Source organism: Euleptes europaea, chromosome 12 (assembly GCF_029931775.1).
Source record: "Euleptes europaea isolate rEulEur1 chromosome 12, rEulEur1.hap1, whole genome shotgun sequence".
Lineage (NCBI taxonomy): Eukaryota > Metazoa > Chordata > Lepidosauria > Squamata > Sphaerodactylidae > Euleptes > Euleptes europaea.
In genome coordinates, this window is record NC_079323.1 from 15,275,460 (window position 1) to 15,295,974 (window position 20,515).

Consider the following 20,515-nt stretch of genomic DNA (forward strand, 5'->3'; position numbering starts at 1 on the left):
TAGGAAGGGCAGTGCGCTCTGATGTTACTTGATCCTTGCCTGGGAAAATTTTATTTCAGCCGATGTTGTTTTTCAGTGAACGTTTGTGCCTTTATTTGCTGTCAGCCATTTAGAATGCGATCCGAGAGGAGAGCAAATGTATAAATAAATAGACGTTTGTAATATTTTCCATGGTTACCATTTCGGCGCCTTTAAAAAAAAAAAACCCACGTGTCAGTGAAACGAACGGCTGAAATGACCAAGGGGAATGGAGCGCCGTATGTGGACAAGCGAAAAATATTCTCGGCTTTTTCATTCACCGAATTTTAGCCGAGGGGAGATTTATGAAATGGTTAACAGTGTTCAGAGAGTGGATAAAGGAAGATTTTTGTCACTGATTCATCAATCAAAGGATAGGTGACCTGTTTGGGCTAAAAGCCAAAAAACACTTGGGGAATGCCTCGGCGTGGTGGGGGGTCTTCTCAGACCCAGCTAGCAGCAGCAAAGCTCCTTGAGGTGAGGATGAGCATAAGCCATGTATTTATTTATACCCTGCTTTTCTCCCTAGTGGGGACTCAAATAGGGTTGCCAGGTTGCTCTTCGCCACCGGCGGGAGGTTTTTGGGGCGGAGCCTGAGGAGGGCGGGGTTTGGGGAGGGGAAGGACTTCAATGCCATAGAGTCCAATTGCCAAAGCGGCCCTTTTCTCCAGAGGAACTGATCTCTATTGGCTGGACATCAGATGTAATAGCAGGAGATCTCCAGCTAGTACCTGGAGGTTGGCAGCCCTATAGGTGGAGCTGAGTTCGGAGAGAACTGTGTGTAGCCCATGATCACCCAGCAGGCTTCATGTGGAGGAATGGGAAACTGACACGGTTCACCAGATTAGAGTCCGCCGCTCACATGGAGCAGTGGGGAATCAAACCCAGTTCTCCAGATTAGAGTCTGCTACGCTTAACCACTACACCATGCGGGCCTCTGGGGATCACCCAGTATATCTGATCAGAAAGAACGTTTATGGTAAACAAAAGGAAGTATTTTATTCATTCCATGAGTAACTTATGGAATTCATTACCCAAGATGGCCACTGGCATTGAGGGCTTTTGGAAGGATTGCAAAGGTTTGTCAGCAGCTATTAACCATAATAGATAAATGGAAGCTTTATGTTTAGAGGCAGTATACCTCTCAGTATTAATTGATGGGGACAAACCAAGGAAGATGATCTCCTCAATGTCGGGTTTGTCATTTTCCAGAAGTATCTGTTTGTGTATACTTATAGAAACAGAAAGCTAAGTTCGATGAATCTTGGGTCAAATTCCGCAAGGCAGTTCTTGTTATTCTCCAATGAACGTACGCATTGATGTTCCATTGAAACACGGTCAAAGCAGTTCAGATTCCATTGGCTTAGTTAAATTCGTTTTTGGAATAGATTGTGATGTTTGAATCAACATGTTCAATTTAAAAAATCTTGTTTTTGGTAAGAAGATTAATATTTCATTTCTTAAAGCTACTCTTCATGACTATTATAGCTTGAAAGTATATTAACTCTCTTCCCTGTGGGGGGAAAGTGTTTTTCAGGCTGTTTGCCATCATAAAAATATGAGATGTGAAGCACAGAATAGTTGCTTTTTAGCAAAAATAAATAAATCAGAAGCCTGATAGTATGTTATCCCAGCAGCAGCAGCAGAGTTGGTTTTTATATGCCAACTTTCTCTGCCACTTAAGGGAGACTCAAACCGGCTTACGATCACCTTCCCTTCCCCTCCCCACAACAGACACCCTGTGAGGTGGGTGGGGCTGAGCGAGTGTGACTAGCCCAAGGTCATCCAGCTGGCTTCGTGTGGAGGAGTGGGGAAACAAACCCCGTTCACCAGATTAGCCTCCACCACTCATGGGGAGGAGTGGGGAATCAAACCCGGTTCTCCAGAACAGAGTCCACCCCTCCAAACCACCGCTCTTAACCACTACACCACGCAGGAAAAGTTTAGCAGTTTTTTCAGAGCTAAGTGCCACCATTGCAGAATATATTAGCTTATTTTATAAACATAGCCTCATTGCAAAATATGCAGTCTGCCTTTTTTCATACCTTATGCTTCACAGGCTCTATATACTAACTTGCACATGTGGAAATCTCATTGAAGTTGGATTACAAGTGTGTGTGTGTGTGTGTGTGTGTATTTCAGTACTGGATCTTGAAAGCTCAGTCATTACACTTACCCCGCACCAGATTTTCTACCGATCTTGCATGGAGTCTAAAGGAAAAAAATCAACTGGGAAGGTTTCCTTAGTTTCATCTCCCCCTACCCCAACTCTTATAATTGTGCTGTTAGCACTCAGCTGTCCATTTGCCAGAGGATCCAGTACTAGTTTACCAGCCTCTCCAGGTACTGTTTTTCCTTCAGAACTAGAAATGAGCTTTGCTCCAATAAAATTACTTCAGAAGACAAACTGTGGGAGATAAGCTGGGGGGCAGGGGAGGGTTAGTATCTCCTATACTATAAACCCCCTTTTCCCCTTCTGAAATCCCTTTAAAAAACAAAGATGTTGCACGACAGATCGTATCTTGGCATTCCCTCAGAAGTAATCTTGTCATTACCAGAAAATGGGCCAGCAGTTGACGTACTGATGACTAATACTTAGCTAATCCAACGTGCTGGCTATTGTTGCTGATGGTCACAACTATTATAACAGGCAGTCCTCTGCACATCTTAAGATGGTCCTCGGAGTAACATACGAAGTGTGTGTCGATGTCTTTGGAAGGTGTGTTCACATTACCTGCTTTGTCCAGTGCTAAATCTTTCTGAGAGAGAGAAATACTGCTGGCTGCGTTCACAGGGTCACTTTGTTTCCAGTGATGCCAACAATATCCACTTGCATGTATTCCAGTTATGGTTGCCAGCTCCGGGTTGGGAAATACCTGGATATTTTGGGGGCAGAGCCTGAGGAGGGCAGGGTTTGGGGAGGGACTTCAGTGCCATTTTCTCCAGGGGAACTGATCTCTGTCGGCTGGAGATCAGTTGTAATAGCAGGAGATCTCCAGCTAGTACCTGGAGGATGGCAACCCTAATTCCAGTTCACACTCTGAAATCTGAAGGTTCCTTAATATGTTGTTGAAGGCTTTCACAGTCAGAGTTCATTGGTTCTTGTAGGTTATCCTTAATATGGTTTGCTTAGAAATGAAGTATAAGCTTGCTTGTTACAGACTCACACAGGATCCCAATTTTCATAGTTGCCAGGAGGTGACTATCATAAACTGGCAGCATGCAGTGGCTGCACATGAAAGAAAACGTGTGGTCCAGAGCAAAGTGTTTCCCCCCCCCCCAAAGAATCCACTGAGAAAGTACTGGACCAAGCATGTAGCGTGTGAGCAGGACTGTAGTCCATAAATTCAGCAAGTCTCTTAAGCAAATATAAAGCTCAAGTGTAAGTCTTCCCCCCTCCCCAATTTTGCCTTCAAGTCTCAGCTGACTTATAGCTACCATGTACGGGTTTCAAGGCAGGAGACATCCAAGGTGGTTTGCCATGTTCTGTCCCCCGCCTAGCAGCCCTGGGCTTCCGTGGTGGTCTCCCATCCAAGCACTAACCAGGGCCAGCCCTGCTTAGCTTCCGAGTCATCCAGGTCAGGGCATACCCCTTCATGCAGGGAGGGGGGGAAGTGTTTGGCTTTGTGGCTGCAGCAAACCCACAATTTAAACAATGTAATGGCAAGGTTGGTTCTCTTCAGTGTATAAGGCAGTGACCGGGGGTGGAGGGGTATTGTCATTTCTGGGCAATAATACATAAATGATGGAAAACCAGTGTGTGTGTGTGTTGTTTTTTTAAACTCCAGGAACAGTTCGCCTCCAGCTGTTGGAATTTCACAATATCTGACGTGTGATGGCTTCAGCAATGAAGCCATCGGCACATTGTGCTCAGTAAATTAATTGATACAACTTAGTTATTTTGATTAACTAAGTCTTCCTACTCCTCTCACTAATTACTTAATGGAAGAAGGTTCACAGTGTAGCTTTTAAAACATAGTTCCATGTAAAATGTTTCCCCCCATTGACTGTTACACAGTTATGAATCCAAGCAGATTACCCTTGATTTAAGTCAGTTGAACCCATATATGGGTAAGAGCATTAAGGATGTTGAAAGGGACATGCGTTCAATTAAAACAACAGTATATACAATTTATACAGCCCCTAAGACAGACATAAACAAAATAAGATCCAGAAAGCCTATCATCAAATGGATCAAAGCCTAGTGCCATAACATGATCCTCCAAAAAAGCATTCAAAATAGTTCCATCTTAGAAAGCTCTGCAGAATGATGACAATCAGATGTTTACACACTTCTTCAGGCAACCCATTCCACAAGGCAGGAGCTACCACTGAAAATGTTTGTGCCCTCGCTACAGTTGAGCACATCTGGTTATGTTAGCAGGATGTGTTGGGCAGATTGTAATGGACGTGTGGGTACATATGGGGAGATGCCTTTTCTGAACCATTTTGTGATTGCAAATCGGAGAATCTGGACCTGCCCTAAAGCAAGAGTTTGGTTGCAAAGCTATTAGCTGATACTGATCCAAATGTAACCCTCGCCGTGGCAAAATTTTTATCTACGGGTTTTAATTATACTTCCTTTTAACTGTATACCGTAGATTTTTTTATTGGAATTTGTTTTGCTCGTGACCTGTTGGTCCGCAAGCATAAAGAACAGAAATAAAGGAAATAGGGGGAGATGCAGTCCTTCAGCTATGAGAATCCCAGGTCGTGACAGGTTTTAAAGGCTAGAACCAATGCATGGAGTTGAACACAGAAGTAAATTGGAAGGCACCCAGAGTCAGAGGAGGATCTCGGCCATGTTATGGTCACAGCCAGCCCCAGGTTACGTTGCCAACCTCCAAGCGAGGCCTGGAGATCTTTTGGAATGACAACTGATCTCCAGATTAGAGAGATCAATTCCCCTGGATATAATGGAAGCTGTGGAAGGTGGACTGTATTGTCAAGATAGCAAGTCATTGCATATCAGGAACTGTGAGATCAGGAACACATTGCACTGTGGGAAACTGGATAGAGCTGGATAGAGCAGGTGTTGCTCATGAGCTGAAGGTGCAATGACTAAGCAAATAAGTCAGCTGTGTGCTGATTGGTTCCTGTACACCTGAAATGTATAAAAGTACTGGAAAATGTAACCAACGTGCGGAAGATAGTTGGTGGAGTGTCGAGAGTGTGTGAGTTGGATTTTATGCACTGTAAATAAACAATCACTGGCTTTTTGTAGCTTGGCTGTTTCTGGATTCTATACTAAGGACTCTATAATTAATCTGCCAAGCTCCTCGCGATATTTACCCCACTGAGGTCCCATCCTCCCCACGCTCTACCCTCAGATCTAGACTCCCAGGTAGAACTTGGAAGTCATAGAAGCATGCATCAGCTTAGCTAAGATGATGATGAAGAAGAGTTGGTTTTTATACCCCAGTTTTCTCTACTGAAAGGAGCCTCAAAGCAGCTTACAATCACCATCCCTTCCTCTCCCCACAACAGACTCCTTGTGAGGTAGGAGAGGCTGAGAGAGTTCTGAGAGAACTGTGACTAGCCCAAGGCTTCATATATAGGAGTGGGGAAACCAAGCCAGTTCACCAGATTAGAGTCCACTGCTCTTAACCACTACGCCACGCTGGCTCTCCTGAGTCTCAAAAGGAGAAAAATCTACAAATCACAAGCACACTTAACAGGGTGCTCTTGGCAACATCAATCTGCTTTTCTAGCAGCAGGCAGGGTCCCAAGACAACCCCACATCTGGTGGGCAAAGTATCTAAACCTTAGGAGGCCAAAAGTTATCTTTTAGCTACAAATCAAAGATTATCAGGCGTCTGCAAAATGGTTAATTCCCACATGCATACTGAAGGAAGAACATGTTGAAAGTAGGACTGTTTCTAATATCCCAGACAAATTTTGTAAGCACCAGGTGTCCCCATAGTTACCTTCTGTCCTCACCCTTGGATGTTCCTTCTGAATACTCAGTGGCTTCTTGGCTCTCTTGCATTCCTCCCTCCTCTGGCTCTGGGTCTCCAGAGGCAGAACTTTAAACCCAGCCCTAATACCTTCCTTGCACCCAGCCATATTGCTATTTCATTTCTAACCCGTCTTCATATGGAATGCTCATTCCTGTACCCCCCACCCCCACAATAAAAACCTTTTTGTCTGGAGATTCTTTTTTTCTTCTCTCTATCTCCTGGAACTTGGATGACCTCCCCTTTTTCTTTTCCCAATAAAGTTAAGGGCCAGTTTAAACATCCAGTTGTTGAGGCAGTGCAGACTTTCCATGTGAATACACCGTCCCATTTTTCACCCACAGACACTCTTGTTCTCACCTCCAAGTACAAATTAAAAACATCAAAAGTCCCTAACTCCTTTCGTTGCAGAGATATAAGGGGAAAGGCATATCTACTCAGTGAAAGGAGCTAGGTATGTAAAAAAAAACATATGCACATACATACACACTGATATGAGATCCTAATCATGGATCTCTTGCGTCATATGTAGTGTGACACTTTTTGAGCAAACAGATTCTTCAGGGGAAGATTTCCTCAAGAGTACACTATTTCAGCATTACAATCAATGTCTATGAATGGCCAAGATCCTAGTTCTTGGGGAAGGGGGTATTCATTTCCATTTACTCTTGGAACTATGTATGGTTTCATAAGCTACTCACACCAGACACTGCCTTATACTGAGTCACATCCTTAGTCAATGAAGGTCAGTATTGTCTGCGCTGACCAGCAGCAGCTCTCTGTTGTCTCAGATGGAGATCTTTCACATCACCTACTGCCTGGTCCTTCGTAACTAGAAATGCTGGGGATCGAACATGAGACCTTCTGCCTGCCAAGCAGATGCTCAGCCACTAAACCACAGCCCCTCCCACCAACTGTCATTTTAAAGTGGAAACGCATCCACTGAACACATGAAGCTGCCTTATACTTAATCAGATCCTTGGTCCATCAAAGTCAGCATTGTCTACTCAGACCGGTAGCGGCTCTCCAGGGTCTCAGCCATAGGTCTTTCACATCACCTACTTGTCTAGTCCCTTTAACAGCAGATGCCGGGGATGGAACCTGGGACCTTCTGCATGCCAAGCAGATGCTCTACCACAACCCCTCTGCATTGTCTAAGCCTTTCTCTGTAAATTGGGTTGCCAGTCACTTGGGGTGGGCAGAGGATCCCCCGCTCCCAACTCTCGAACTCCCATTTCCTGCTGCTGCTCAGAGTGGTGGTAGGAGTAAAATAAAATTTCAAAATGGGCATCAGGCCTATGACATGATGTCACATCCTGGGAAAACCTTTCTAGGAATTGAGAAAAGCCATAGAGTTTCTGGTAATTCCTAGAGAGGCATGATGTTAATTCTGGGGTTTCCCTAGAAGTTATGCTGACAACCACCACCCTCTACCCCAGGCCTGACAACCATACATGTGAGAAAAGTGTTACTGTTGCCTCTGTGTGTGTGTGTGTGTGTGTGTGTGTGTTAAGTGCCGTCAAGTCACTCCCGACTCATGGCGACCCTATGAATCAATGTCCTCCAAAGTGTCCTATTCTTAACAGCTTTGCTCAGATCTTGCAAATTGAGGGCCGTGGCTTCCTTCACAGAGTCAATCTATCTCTTGTTGGGTCTTCCTCTTTTCCTGCTGCCTTCAGCTTTTCCTAGCATGATTGTCTTTTCCAGTGACTCTTGTCTTCTCATAATATGTCCAAAGTACGACAGCCTCAGCTTAGTCATTTTACCTTCTAGGGTCAGTTCAGGCTTGATTTGATCTAAAACCCACTGCTTTGTTTTTTGGGCGGTCCAGGGTATCCGTAACACTCTCCCCCAACACCACATTTCAAAGGTGTTGCCTGCCATGCTCAAAATTAATCTAAATCTGTTCTCAGGAGCCCCATCTCACCAGTGTGGGTTGTGTATCTGCAGCAGTAGCTGCGTGCCAATAAGGACATGTCAGAAGCTTCAGGTGGTGTGCAAAGAGCTCACCACAGGGTTGTCTCTTTCTCTCTCTCCAGCCCTCAGGAAAGACAGTTCTAGTGTGGGAGGAAACCATGCTGAAGCCGCCTCCCATGTGATTCGGCACATCTGAGGTTAGCTGCACAGCATCTTACAGGGAGACTGTGTGCCGCAGCAAGTCCTATTCAGCTCATGTTAGAGAGAGACCTGATTTCACTTCCTTTAGTCCAGCTAGCTGTGAAGGGAAGTAGCAAAACGAACTGTTCTTCAGCTGAGAGGCAAATGCATTATGCTTATGAAATCTTTCCTCTTGTCGCTTGATATACCTGTTGGAGGTATGCTGAGTTAGTTTTCATACACAGCTGCTATAAGCTTAGGGGGATTTTGGAGGCACGGTGGCCTGGCAAGAGTAAGGGTGAACACTGTGGCCGTTGCCGGAAACCAATGAATGAGACATAGTCCCGGGGAGGAGAGAGGTCTTGGCATCTTCAGAAAACAGTTCTGGTGTTTCGATGAATCCGTCTGCAATTAGGGTTTGCCAACTCTGGGGTGGGAAATTACTGGAGGTTTTGGGGGTGGAGCCTGGGGGCCGTGGGGTTTGGGGAGGGGAGAGATCTCAGTGGAGTATAATGTCGACCCTCCAAAGCTGCCACTTTCTCCAGGGGAATTGATCTCTGTCGTCTGGAGACAAGTTGTACTTCTGGGAGATCTTCAGGCTTCACCAGGAGGTTGACAACCCTAGCTACAATCCTAAACACACTTTCCAGAGAGAAAGTCCACTTGAGTTCAGTTGGACTTGATTTTGAATAAGCTTGCTTAGGATTGCTCTGTCTCTCTTTTTTGCTGTTTGGTTCAATTTACTTTTTGCTTTTTCCTCTCATTTTCATTGGTCTTGAGAGGGGGAGGAGGTGTCCACAAAAATCAAATATGGTTGTTTTATTGGCAAGTAGAGACACATTTTTTTGTACTTGCTGACCTGTAGGTTTAATAGGCTGGCGTTTTGGGGGGGTTTTGTGTGTGTGTTTTAGGGTTCTTGGGGATATTTATCCAACTATTTTTTTAAAAAAAAAAAATGCCAGAACAGAACAAGCCAGCTTGCTGGCATTTATTGAGAGATTCCCAGTGGATCCATCATGACCGAAATAAAAATGGAAATGTAGGGTCCCTTAGGATGTCTGCGCAGCGGCTCAAACCCCTGTTATATTTCGCTCTGGTATTTCTCTGCCATTGGCAGGAGAATTGTTAGCATGTGGTGAATAGCGAGAGAATATTTTATAAAAAGCTGATTTGTAACAGTGCTTTCCAGTAAATACAGCTCTCAGACCACAGGGTGCCCAAGTAACAGGAAACCACGGTTGTTAACTTTTCTTTCAGAGGAGAGCGGCTTTCGAAACAGGACATTTTAAAAAGTGGGATGAACCATTACAATGCATACAACAGGCTGGGCCCCCTTTCCGTTTTGTTTTTCTTTATGAGCACAGTAGGAATTTTAATTGCCTGTTAGCAAAGTGTGCTAATTTTACATGTGGGCAGGATTTTAGCGTGGTCTGAGAAACATGGAAGAATTTAAACAGCTAATTAATCACAGCCATGGCAAATTGAGTGCTTAAGACGTTGCTCGGTTAATCGGTTCAGCCGAGTCTCATCAAGGGTGTCACTTATTTTTACTCATTTGTTGCTAAATTTTTGTCCTGTCCTTTCTTCCTCCAGGGAACTTTGGGGTGGTTTACATTGTCCTCCCTTTTATCCTCACAACAGCCCTGTGAGGTAGGCTAGGCTAAGAGAGAATAACCAGCCCAAGGTCACCCAGTGACTGGGGAATAGAATCTCCCTGATCTCCAGTTAACCACAGCACCACATTGGCTTTCACTTAAATAGTGACTAAAAGAAACCTTCAGGAAGAACTTCTTTCCCCACATGACTTCTTGTGTAATATGGTCAGAGGCTACACGAGCGTCCATTCACACATGAAGCTGCCTTATACAGAAAGAGACCATTGGCCTATCAAGGTCAGGATTATTGTCTACTCTGACCCTTTTAACTGGAACTGCAAGGCATTGAACCTGGGATCGTCTGCATGCATGCAAAACAGATGCTCTACCACTGAGCCAGGGCCCCATCCCACAGCACATATAAGGACGTGATCACTTCCTTCTTGCTTGACACCTCATTGAAGAAGAAGAAGAGTTGGGTTTTATATGCTGACTTTTGCTACCTTTTAAGGAGAATCAAACCGGTTTCTCCTTCCTTCCTCTACCCACAACAGACACCTTGTGAGGTAAGAGGGGCTGAGAGAGTTCAGAGAGAACTCCACTCATGTGGAGGAGTGGGGGAAACCAATTTGGTTCACCAGATTAGAGTCCGCTGCTAATGTGGAGAAGTGGGGAATCAAACCCAGTTGTCCAGATTAGAGTCCACCGCTCTTAACCACTACACCACGCTGGCCCGTACTGGTATTCTGGACAAAATTAGCATTGAAAAATCAACCACTGAAGAATTAATCAAAGATCTTGAGATGTGTGTTTAAATTTTAGAAGGCAAAACTACATGGTCACGATCCTTGCAGAATCAGACCTATAGCAGCTAGTAAAGGTTGTCTGCCAGAAATCGACCTGGCTCGTGATCTATCGTTTCCTCATCTTTGTGTTATGTTATGGCCTGCATCTATTTGAACACTTACAGCCCTGCGTTGGTTAACTCATTTGCAGGATTTCCATGGATGTTTCCTACAGCTTTTTAAAAAGAGATTTTGAAAAGCCAGTTCAAAACCATAAGAAGCTGAAGTAGCAGCAGCTGTGCTTTGTAATTATAGAACATGTTTCCTAAGTGCTCTATCAAAGTAACGTGTATGTCTGAACGCAACAGGCCTGCATTTGTAGGTCCCCTTGTTTATAGTTCCATGGTTCAGAGTCAGCAACATACCTGAGACATCAGATGATGATTAAGCTAGGAACTTCTGCTCTGACAACCGCTGGGCCATTCCAGCTATTTTGGTAGTTAGACTTTGCCCTAAGAAACCAGAGTTCAAATGCAATTCAGCCTAGGGAACTCACCCGTGACCTTGGGCAATACACTGTTTCACATCCCCAAGATGTAAAAATGGAAGTTCTATGGCTCTGGTTCCAGCAGAAATGCTGTGAGGACAAGCGGTAGAACAGTTGTTACCATATTAACTGTTGTTAACAATTTTAGGAAGTTATTTTATGTTTTTATTGTACTGTTATATCAGGGGTGGGGAACCTTTTTTCTGCCAAGGGCCATTTGGATATTTATAACATCATTTGCGGGCCATACGAATTTATCAACTTAAAAATTTGCCTGCTGTATTTGGTCAAACATTTAGCTAAGAGGCATGACCGGTGACGGCTCTGAGTGTCTGCCACATAGTTTCTCCACGGCCCGGGTGGGAAAGGGTTAACACAGTTTCTTGGGCGGTCCTAGCTCCATAGCTAACGACTCTTCTGCAAGGGGGAAAAAAGGTTCATTTTCTCAGCAAAACAAACTCACATCCGCCTTGAATAGAGGCTATTCCTGTTTCCGGGAGGGGGCAGATCGCCAGTCTTAGATCCTTCTGAGCTAGAGATCTGCCAGGACCCACGAAGGGCCAGACCAAATGATTTCGCGGGCCTTATACAGCCCCCGGGCCTGACGCACCCCACCCCTGTGTTATATGGTTGAATAATGTTGTGAGCTGCCTTGGCCAGGGATAGAGGGTGGGGTAGAAATCAAAGAATATATAAATGAGTAAATGCTGATTCTGTGAACTTAGGCAGTTCATGAGTGGGAGGGCATCTTGGCCATCTTCTGGGCACTGGGTGTGTGTGGGAGAGGTAGTTGTGAATTTCTTGCATTGTGCAGGGGGTTGGACTAGATGACCCTGGTGGTCCCTTCCAACTCTATGATTCTATGAAATAAATAAATATTGATGCTCTGTTCCTAAGCCCTGCATAGTATAATGTTGATAAAGCCTGTGCAGTACTCTCCTTTTGGGGGGGGGTTATTACACTGCCTTCATTATTTATCCCTTTACAAGCCACTAAAGCAGTACAGCAAACCTAAAGCTTCATCCACATATGCAATAGACCACCTAAGGAGAATATAGAAATTGTATGCAGAAGGTCCCAGGTTCAATCCCCAACCTCTCCAGTTAAAAAAACCAGGCAGTAAGCGATATGAGAGACCTCTGCCTGAGAGCCTGGAGACCCCCTGCCAACCTGAGCAGACAATACTGATGGACTAAAGGTTTGATTCAGTATAAGGCAGCTCTTTGTGTATTCATGTGTGTTCCTTTCTCGTTTCAGGGAGTTTTTCACTGGGGAGGAGGGCTCAAAAAAGGTCTTTTCTCTTGCTGTTTTTAAGTGGTACTGTCTCCCCCTAGCACCTCACTCTGTTGCATATGCAAAGCAGGTCTTAGAACTGGCCCATAAAATTTTGGCCCAGTGGATTCTGGTGCCATTCTTTGTTCCTGAGATCATTGTCACTGATTAATGTGTTAAGGACATAATTTTATACAGAAATGTCCAGTAAAACTGCGTTCATGCTGTAGACAGCATAAAAGTACCTTTTGTGCTTCTTATGCTCATAAGAAGAATCCTGTGAAACCCATGCTTAAATGCCAAGTTCAGTACGTCCCAAGCTTCTGGATACTTGTTATATTCTTTTCTCTGGTTTTGTACTCATCCTATACTTGATGGGCCTTCACAAATGTTCTTGATAGGTGCTTCCTAAGAGCCTCACTGGACTTTTCTCCAAACCTCACGGCATGTTGGATATTTCAAGGGGAAGAAAATCACTCTATGATTTAGGCTTGTAAATAAAACCTTCCTGAAGGGAACTGCTTAACCACAGGATAGCAGCTTTTAAAATTAATAAAGAAGCATAAGAACTTTAATCACCGAGTTATTTTAGATATTTGTTGACATTAAGCTCCTATTCTAATGTTGCTTTCCCCCCCCAAAGGTATCACAGCTGAGAGCTTTTTCTTCTTCTTTCAACATAATCCCTGTGCATCAGAAGGCTGTCATGCTGGGTGTTTTTTTCTTTACCTTAAGCCAACACAGCTGTATAGTTGCTTCATATTCCATATTATTTCACATGCTCCAATGTACACATCTGGTAGGAATATGGGATTTTTGACTTCAGAAAACGTAGGGGAGAACATGAGGGACAACATCCTAAAAGGGGGCAGGATTAAAAAAACCGAAATCACCAAAGCCAACTGTTTGTTTATTTAGACCTTTCAACTGTGCCCTGCTTTTCTCCCCAATCGGAACCAAAAGCAGCTTACAACACCGTTTCCCTATCCTCCGTTTTATCCCCACACTAGTGACTTTGTGAGGTAGGGTTAGGCTGAGAGAGACAGTAACTACCCCAAGGTCACCCACTGATCTACCATAGCAGAGTGAGGGCTTCAATCTGGGGGTGAAAACTCATGGTCACTTTAGCCTCCTTTATTCCTTGTTTCAGCCAGGATCGAACACATGCGTTTCGCCAGATGTGTGTTCAATCCTGGCTGAATCCTGGCTGAAACAGAGAATAAAGGAGGCTAAAGCGACCATGTAGGAGCCCTATGGCGCAGAGTGTTAAGCTGCAGTCCTGCAGTCCAAGCTCTGCTCACGACCTGAGTTCGATCCCGACAGAAGTCGGTTTCAGGTAGCCGGCTCAAGGTTGACTCAGCCTTCCATCCTTCCGAGGTCGGTGAAATGAGTACCCAGCTTGACTGGGGAAGGCACTGGCAAACCACCCCTCAAACAAAGTCTGCCTTGGAAACGTCGGGATGTGACGTCACCCCATGGGTCAGGAATGACCCGGTGCTTACACAGGGGACCTTTACCTTTAAAGTCACCATGTGTTTTCGCCCTGGGTCTCCCAGATCCTAACCCAACACTCTAACCACTATACCAGGGGTGTCAAACATAAGGCTCGGGGGGCGGATCCAGCCCCTTGAGAGCTCTTATCCAGCCCACGAGCCGGGTAAGGCAGCCACCACCACCCCCCACTCTCAATCTGGGCTGGCAGGCCATGGCCCGGCCTGACCAAGTGACATTTATGTCATATCCGGCCCTCGTAACCAACGAGTTCGACACCCCTGCATTACACCATTCTGGCCTTGGCAGTCCCTTTGGGAATCGGGACCTTGTTCCTAGGTGCAGAGCGTGAAGTATAGACTATAAGTGAAGTATAGACAGGTGCTTAGCCAGTGCCTGCTGCCATCTCACACAGGGAGTTCCTTACCTGTTGGTATTGCCTGCTTCTGGCAAGTAACAGGCCCGCGTAGCTGGTCCCAGTAAGGCACCAGCGGTATTTTCTGAGGCTTCTTCTAGCCTTTTTCCAGAAAGCTGCTCCAGCTATGCAGACAGGACTTCTTGCCAAAAAAATGGGTAGGTCAGCAGCCAGCCGCGCTCTGGTCCAAACCCACATGTCTGGATAAAGGCTATGATGCCAACTGAGTCAGCAGCTTTGAGAGCTTATTTCAGCACTTCGCGGGGAGGAGAGGGAACCATTGTTAATTCTGCTCAAAGCTTCATTGGCACCTGCTTAAATGCCTTTTCGTCTTTTGTAGACGCCATGGACAAAAGCCTTACCTATATGTGAACTCTGTATATATGCACAAGATGAGCCTGCCAGGGGAGGGGTTGTGGCTCAGTGGTAGAGCATCTGCTTGGCATGCAGAAGGTCCCAGGTTCAGTCCCCGGCATCTCCAGTTAAAGGGACTAGGCAGGTAGGTGATGTGAAAGACCCCTGCCTGAGACCCTGGAGAGCCACTGCCAGTCTGAGTAGACAATACTGACCTTGATGGACCAAGGGTCTGATTGAGTATAAGACAGCTTCATGTGTAATTATAATTATATTGGGGAGGGGCCGTGGCTCAGTGGTCGAGTATCTGCTTGGCATGCAGAAGGTCCCAGGTTCAATCCCTGGCATCTCCAGTTAAAGGGACTAGGCAAGTAGGTGATGTGAAAGACCCCTGCCTGAGACCCTGGAGAGCCACTGCCGGACTGAGTAGACAATACTGACTTTGATAGACCAAGATTCAGTATAAAGCAGCTTCATGTGTTCAGAAGTGATGGATCTTATTTATTTATTTATAGTCCGCCTTTCTCACTAAGACCCAAGGCAGATTACATAGAATAAATCCATCCAATAAACAGAGGGGGGACATCCAGAAGACAGTGCAATAGGATTTGACTTGTAGAGATCTGGAAACCAACCAGAGGTGAAGCACAGCATAAATATTAACATGACAGCTTAGACTAAAGCCTGCTTACTGCAGCAGATAGTATGAACTATACACAGTGGTACAGTCCAGCCCTTTACCCCAAACTTCTTTTTTAACCGTATTGTTACAGCACAGCCCTATTTCCTGTGCAAAAAGCCCTCCTGAATAACTCAGCATTGCATAGCTTGCAGAAAGCCGGGAGAGGGGGAGACCTCCTGACCTCATCAGGCAGACCGTTCCATAATGTGTTGTTAGCTGCCCTGAGGCTGGCCCTGGCCGGGGATTGAGGGCGGGATCAAAATTTAAATAAATAAATAAAAAAGGTGGGGGCCACAGCAGAAAATTCACATCTGTGGGCAGTTGTCGATTTTACCCTTAAGCAGGGTGGCACCCAGAAAAGGCCCTCCTCAGATGAGCAAAGCTGTCACGGTGAAGCTTAGATAGGGTTGCCAACCTCCAGGTACTGGCTGGAGATCTCCTGCAATTGCAACTGATCTCCAGCCCACAGAGAGCAGTTCTCCTGGAGAAAATAGCCACTTTAGCAATTGGACTCTATGGCACTGAAGTCCCTCCCCTCCCCAAACCCAACCCTCATCAGGCTCCGCCCCAAGAACCTTCCGGTGGCGAAGGGACACCTGGCAACCCTAAGCTTAGAGGGAAGTGAGGTCGTACAAATATGAGGGAGAAAGGCTATGGTATCCCAGCTTCCACCACTGAGCAAAGCTGAGTGGGCGTGTATGTGAGTGTGCAGTGCCCTTACTGGAGGGCTCTGGAAGGCAGTGGCAACAGAGGTTCGTGGGCCATAGCTGTTGCACAGTGCAGGCGTGGAGCTATTGAGTGGATATTACCGCCAAGTGATGTCATCACATGAGCCCACACCAGGTTCTTCCGGCCACTCAGTAGCTGTGCTCTTCCATGCTGCTGCACCTGTTACCCTAGTACTTCCTTCCTGACACCCTACACTAAGGGCACTGCCAGAGCAACCCAAAAGGGGGAGCGAATGCCCGTAGGAGCCATCATGAGAGCCAGCGAGGTATAGTGGTTAAGAGCGGTGGACTCTGATCTGGAGAACCGGGTTTGATTCCCCACTCCGCCACATGAGCGGCGGAGGCTAATCTGGAGAACTGGATTTGTTTCCCTGCTCCTACACTTGAAGCCAGCTGGGTTGCCTTGGGGTAGTCACAGTTCTCTCAGCTCCACCTACTTCACAGGGTGTCTGTTGTGGGGAGGGGAAGGGAAGGTGATTCTTCCTTAAGGGGTGGAGAAAGTCGGCATATAAAAACCAACTCTTCTTGTTCTTATTCTTCATGACCCCTGCGCCGGTGTTAGTGCCACTTGTGCCGGCTAAACTGGCACTAATGCTAGAGCAAGGCCGCTTATGCTGGCGCACCACGCAGCAGTGCCACACATAGGCACTGGCACGGCCACCACATCAGCATTATCCTGGTGCAAGGGCTTGCACCGGTGCAGCAGGGGGCATTCCTGGTGCAGGGCTGACTTTAGTCAGCTCCCTGAGCCCTTTCGCCCCGGGAACGCCTCCTTTCGCCAGTGCGAACTTGCGCCAGCAAAAAAAGGAGGTGTAGCCCCATGAAACTGAATGGAGCAGTTTCACGGGGTTTTCAGGAAATGTCATTTTTGGCTTGCTGCACTGCTCTTAACCACTAGACCATGCTGGCGGTATAAGAAAAATAAAATTTGAATGTGTGAGAGATACTGGAGTTACCTCAGGATGCTAGTTTGGTCAGAACGGTTTGCATCTTGCAGGTGATTTTGACTAATTATTGAATGCATACAGGACAACCTGTTGGACTGAGATTCTGTGGTATACTGGTTAGAGCACCACACTAGGGCTGTGGAGACGTGTGTGCAAATTCTCTCTCTGCCCTGAAGTTCACTGAGTGACCTTAGGCCAGTCCCCATCACTCAGCCTAGCCTAATTTACCTCACAAATTGTGAGAATAAAATAAGGAGAGGATTTTGAGTAGCTTGAACAAAGAGCAAAATAAAGGAAACAAGCTCAGATTGGCTCAGGCGGCACATAGTTCACAAGCATGCGCCTTTGCTTAATGCCTTGTGGTTAGTTGTGTCGGTTTACACCGATGAAAAGTGTTGCCTTTGAGGAGACGGAAAATGTTGACTATGTTTGGCGACTGAACTATGATGCGTCATTCACACATGCAGATCTCTCCCATGCTTGTCCAAGAGGTAGGAAGTCTTTCGGCCCCATTTCCAGCTTTTGCGTTGCATAGCAAAGGCTGCTTCTGCTTCTTTAATTTGCAACAATTTTGTTTTCCAGGAAGGAAAGAAGAAGTTTGACAAAGAAAGTGAAAAATACTATTCTACTCTAGAGAAGCACTTGAATTTGTCGGCAAAGAAGAAAGAATCACACCTGCAAGATGTGAGCTTTTAACACTCTTTGTAAAAAAACTTTCCACCAAGATCAATGTGTTTAAGAAAAAATATTTCTTAATTTAGACTGAACAGGCTTCTGGTCTGGTTCTGTGAGATAAATATATTCTGAAGTAAACCTGAGAATTGTGCTTGTGTATTTTTATGTGTTAAAGTACAGCTGAATTTTCAGAGTATGTGTTACCACTTTGTAAGGCTTCCATGCAGTTCTTGGAATTGATAAATTTGGTTCATGTTGATCTCAGATTTGCCCTGTGTTGAATTCTGTAATAAAATAGGGGCAACAGGAAATATACAGCCTGCTCTGTTTTTCACAGTTTTCAGTCTAGCATCTGAAGCCACTGGAAACATACTAATGACATTTTTATGATTTCCAACTTTATTCCTCCTTTCCTGAAATGAACATTCTTTCCAGTGTGAAGATATTGTTTTGTTGTTTAAATTGAAAACAGCTCAGGCATCGAAATGAAAAAATATATCACTAAATGGAATTGCTCATGGTTTCTTTTTTTAAAAAAATATCAGAATTTTTAGTCTGATGATGAACTAGAAATTATAAAAAAAGATATCCCCTGACGAATGACCTTATCTGCTCAGTATATCACTTCTTGGTAGTGCTCATACATAGGAGTGCTGTTCACCAAGTTTGTGTCAATGAAAATTCAAAGATGAATTATCCACTTAGTGGAAGAGAATCTTGCTCATCCCCCTCTTCCTCATAACAGGAAGCCGGAGACAGGTGGCACATGACTGTCAGCAAAAAAAACCCCACCATTATCAGTTGCTCAGCCACATCAAACTCCACTTCTGAGATATGTTGATAATTAAGATGATTATTCCATACAAAAACCTCACTCACTTTTTTCCTCTGGCTTCCCCTACCAATAGACCAATGGTATGACTCAATATAAGGCAGCTTCATGTGTGTTCAAGTAGTCCTAGCTACAGAGGAAATTGGACACAGGTCAATAACTGCCCACATCTCTCTTATCCAAAGATGGATTCCTAAGAAGAGGTCTCACAGCTTCTTTCAGCTGGGAAGGAAACATCAGATCGGCAACCTCCGTTTCTATAGAACAGCCACTCATGCCAGTTCCTCCATCCTAGGCTAGGATGTCTAAAAGGCAGTTTTATGAACTTAGAATTGGATCTTGGTTATTATGCACTAAACAGATGCCTGTTGGGTGAAATTAACCGCAAGTAGGTTTTGTTACCTGTGCATATTGGATTTTCATATGCACAGTTCCTCCTAGAGCATTAATTCCATCTCCATTAATGGTAGAGAAAATGAACACACTTTCCACTAAAAACTCACACAAGCAGGAATGCGTTTCATAATATGCTTCCGGACAAACTGTGATTTGGCTAAGCAGAGTTAAGTGCCAATTCATTCCTGAGTTTCAGTAAAGCACATTTCTCTACAGGGTAGTTCTGAGTATTATTTACGAAATTGTACTATCCAAACAACAATTGCATTGAAACAAAACCCAAAGATGAAAAAAAAGTTAAAATAAAAAGATTTGGCTTGAGCTGAGAAATAATCTAATGGAAAAAGAGAAGTAATGTTCTTGGTTTAGTTTCTTAACAAACTGCTTCATGTCTAGCTGTTCTTTTTCCTAATAGATGGCTGCTCTTGGAAAGAATTATAATAACGTAACGATTTTAGGCTGCTTGTGCACTATTTAAACGATTGCTATGGAGCGTCAAAATGTGCAGCATATCCCGTCAATTCGACAACTGGCCAAGCTGTTTATGACAAGAAAAAAACCAGAATTTCAAATGTCATATTATAGAGGCTGAAAAATCCAGAAATGTCCTCTAGGGCTATATTCAGCTGTGAGATGAGGTGATCTGCTCTTTCTTCCTGCCTTCCATTCAAGTGAGCTGCAGTCCAGACCGCCATGTGTCAAAAGCAGAAACAAGAGTGCCATTATGAAAAAAGTGTTCTCAGAGTGAATACCTCCAGATGGCACGTGGACCCATATGTGTTGAAAACATGTTCTATTTTGTACTTTCTATGCCCTAGATGGTTTATGACATTGACCAAAGAACAATGGGGTGGATCTAACCATCTTCTAAGCAGCCTACCTCCAACTTAAGTGGCTCTTCCTCCAACGGAAGAGCCACTTAAGTTGAGGAAGGCTCCTTAGACTGGAAGAAGAGTTGGTTTTTATATGACGACTTTCTCCACCACTTAAGGAAGACTCAAACTGGCTTACAACACCTTCCCTTCCCCTCCCCACAACAGACACCCTGTGAGGTAGGTGGGGCTGAGAGAGCTCTAACAGAGCTGTGACTTGCCCAAGGTCACCCAGCTGGCTTTGTGTGTAGGAGTGGGGAATCAAATCCAGTTCACCAGATTAGCCTCCGCCGCTCATGTGGAGGAGTGGGGAATCAAACCCGGTTCTCCAGATCAGAGTCCACCACTCCAAACCACTGCTTGTAACCACTACACCACGCTGGAAGACATTCCCCTTCCCTCACTTCCCTTCTCCTTTCCCCCATCTTCCCCTCCACCTTCTCTTCCCTTTTCCCCTTCCCCCTCCTTCCCTCTTCTCTCTTTTCCCTACTTGTTTTTCCTAACCCTACCTTATGCCCATCCATTAACACCTTGTGGCTCCCCAAGCTGGTTACGCGTGAGTTCACTGAACCTGGAAATGACAATATCATCTGAGAACAATGTCCAGGGTTCCATTATTGTTTATTAATAATTTAATGTTTTAATTGTCTATACTATATTTATGATTTTAATGGTATTTCTGTGTTGTTAGCTGCCCTGAGCCCGGCTTTAGTCAAGAAGGGCGGGATAAATATACAATAAATAAATAAAACAGGAATGGTGGGATGTAAATATTTTAATAAGTTAAATTAATAAACTTTTTCAGTGGAGTGGTAGGATAGTACTCACCCCAACGAGGCCACCAAAAGCAGA

General features: G+C 44.9%; 1 protein-coding gene across 1 annotated transcript in view; it reads left to right on the forward strand.

The window, feature by feature from the left end:
• The window catches only part of ARHGAP42 (Rho GTPase activating protein 42), a 181,288-nt gene that overhangs the window by 96,867 nt on the left and 63,906 nt on the right, over positions 1-20,515 (forward strand). The window contains exon 5 of the mRNA XM_056858115.1: positions 17,471-17,572. Coding sequence (XP_056714093.1) covers positions 17,471-17,572 — 102 coding nt within the window. The remainder of the gene's footprint in view (positions 1-17,470; positions 17,573-20,515) is intronic.